General features: G+C 36.7%; 1 protein-coding gene across 1 annotated transcript; it reads right to left on the bottom strand.

The window, feature by feature from the left end:
- Positions 1-569: 569 nt before the first annotated feature.
- Positions 570-2105, bottom strand: LOC114740238 (uncharacterized). Its single transcript, XM_028928359.1, has one exon. The coding sequence runs from the start codon at positions 2103-2105 to the stop codon at positions 570-572; it is 1536 nt and encodes a 511-aa protein (XP_028784192.1).

The raw sequence follows: 2105 nt of genomic DNA, 5'->3' as shown, positions 1-2105 counted from the left end.
CAGCATTTCCAATAATGAATAAATCCACCACATTACAACTTCAGTAAACCATATAATAATGCCAAAATAAGCTTTTAACAACTTGAGTATATTTTTTCACAACTGTCATAAAAGGAAATGATCAGTAATGCTAATTTGTTAAACTCAGTTCATACAAAGATCATACTTTTTTTTTTACCAGCACATACAAAGATCATACTTAAAACGTTAAACATAAGGCAAGAATATCAAACATGAATAATAAGTGGACTCGTCTTGCAACTTCTGTCATGGTTAACAACACACTTAAAGGAAATAACAACTTCAATATAAGGTATTTCCCTAAAATCATATCTTTCGTGACAATACTTACAATCAATGACAAGTTAATGTTAATATTCCATCCCCACTTAATGTTTTCTTCTCACTGACGTCAAAATACATATTTTACTGACTATGTCTAACCTATAATATGGATTTATCACATGGCACAACCCTTCATCTAAAAAAATATGAAGAGTTACAAAATATTTACAAGCCACAACAAAAAATGACCTTTACAAAATAAATCCACATGCGGACCACCAAGTTTAAATTGGGTTTGGATTTCTACATGTTCTTTTACTGTGCCTAGCTTCATGACTCCGTCCACAGTGGTAAATCTTCCTATTTTGGAATTGGGATTCTCGCCTTCTAATTCTTGGCCTTCCAGAAGGTCTACTAGTTGTAGGTGGATATAGCAACACTTGATTTGTTATGTTTTCCAGCATATAATCATTAGGATTAGGCTTGTCAATTGTCACTACTGGAATCATGGTGTTCCCATAAATCTTCTCTTGGGATGTTATTTTATAACAGTCCTCCATAAAATCATACACATTTGCATGGACTACCTTTATTGTAGCACAAGCATGTGGACACAGAATCCCTGTCATTTGCCATGTAGCACAAGTGTATTCATATGACTGAATATTGACATATAACGCTCCACGCATAGTATGTACACAGACCCTACCACCTCCATAAGGTTCAGCATGCATATGAACTGATCTAGCCACATTTTCCATCACCTTTCCATCAATGTTTGGACCCATACCATTTCTCCAGTTTCCCATTGCCATACTTGCTGCGCACATCTTCCTTGCAATCTTCTCACGATGTTCATGAATAAGTTGGGCAACATTATGGCGCCTCTCCTTTACGATCCAAGCATTGAATGACTCAGCAAGGTTCGTTGTTATGTTATCCCACCGTTTATATGAAAACTTGCTCATTGCCCACTTATGCATATCACCATGATTGTCAAGCCACTGAAGTAAATGAGGACTAAAATTTCCCATCCTTGTCATTGTCTTATCAAACTGAAAGTTAACCCTCGCATATGCAATGTCATCAAGCAACTTTAATCCAACTTCCTTACTAATACCGCTAATTCTCCTCCTATCTCTATATAATTTATTCATTTCAAAGCTGAAATTTTCCTTCACATGCCTATAACAGTATGCATGACTGTTACCTCCAAATATTGCTCCAACAGCTCCTATTATTGCATTGTGACGATTTGACACAATAGTTAATTGGATTGCACCAACTATCCGTTTTAACATATTTGGGAACCATGCCCACTCCTCATAAGTCTCTCCATTCACAAGAGCATATGCGAATGGTAATAATTCATTGTCCGCATCATATGTTGAGGCTGATAGCAGTGTTCTCTTATATGGTCCACTCAAATGTGTTCCATCTATGTACAGTATATGTCTTGCCCCAGAAAAAAAACCCTCTACACAACAACCATATGCTATGAAAATGCGTCCAAATATGTTGTTAACAGTTGCTAACCATTCAGCAACCGTCTTCCCATCGGTTTCCTTCAATCGTTGACATATCCATGGTATCAACATGTATAACTGTTCAAGCCTCCCTTGTATTTCCTCTAATGCTTTTTTCTTAGCCCTATATGCCTGCTTATATGTCAACTTCACACCATAATCCCTTGCCAAGGTCCTCCTTATTTCATTTAGATGCTTATTTGTGTGATCCCTTACCTCCTTAATGATAATTGATAATGTCAAAGCTGCTCTTCCACCACGTGTAACTTGCATAATCTCTTGGGCATTATGCAT

Source organism: Neltuma alba, unplaced genomic scaffold, assembly GCF_004799145.2.
Source record: "Neltuma alba isolate B1F8T4 unplaced genomic scaffold, ASM479914v2 tig00003082_pilon, whole genome shotgun sequence".
Classification (NCBI taxonomy): domain Eukaryota; kingdom Viridiplantae; phylum Streptophyta; class Magnoliopsida; order Fabales; family Fabaceae; genus Neltuma; species Neltuma alba.
Note: the sequence above shows the minus strand (reverse complement) of the source record. Positions and strands in the feature narration are given on the sequence as shown.

Bases quoted from the DNA above. Each gene is read 5' to 3' on its own strand.
- LOC114740238 (XM_028928359.1), bottom strand. From the start codon at position 2,105: ATGCATAATGCCCAAGAGATTATGCAAGTTACACGTGGTGGAAGAGCA.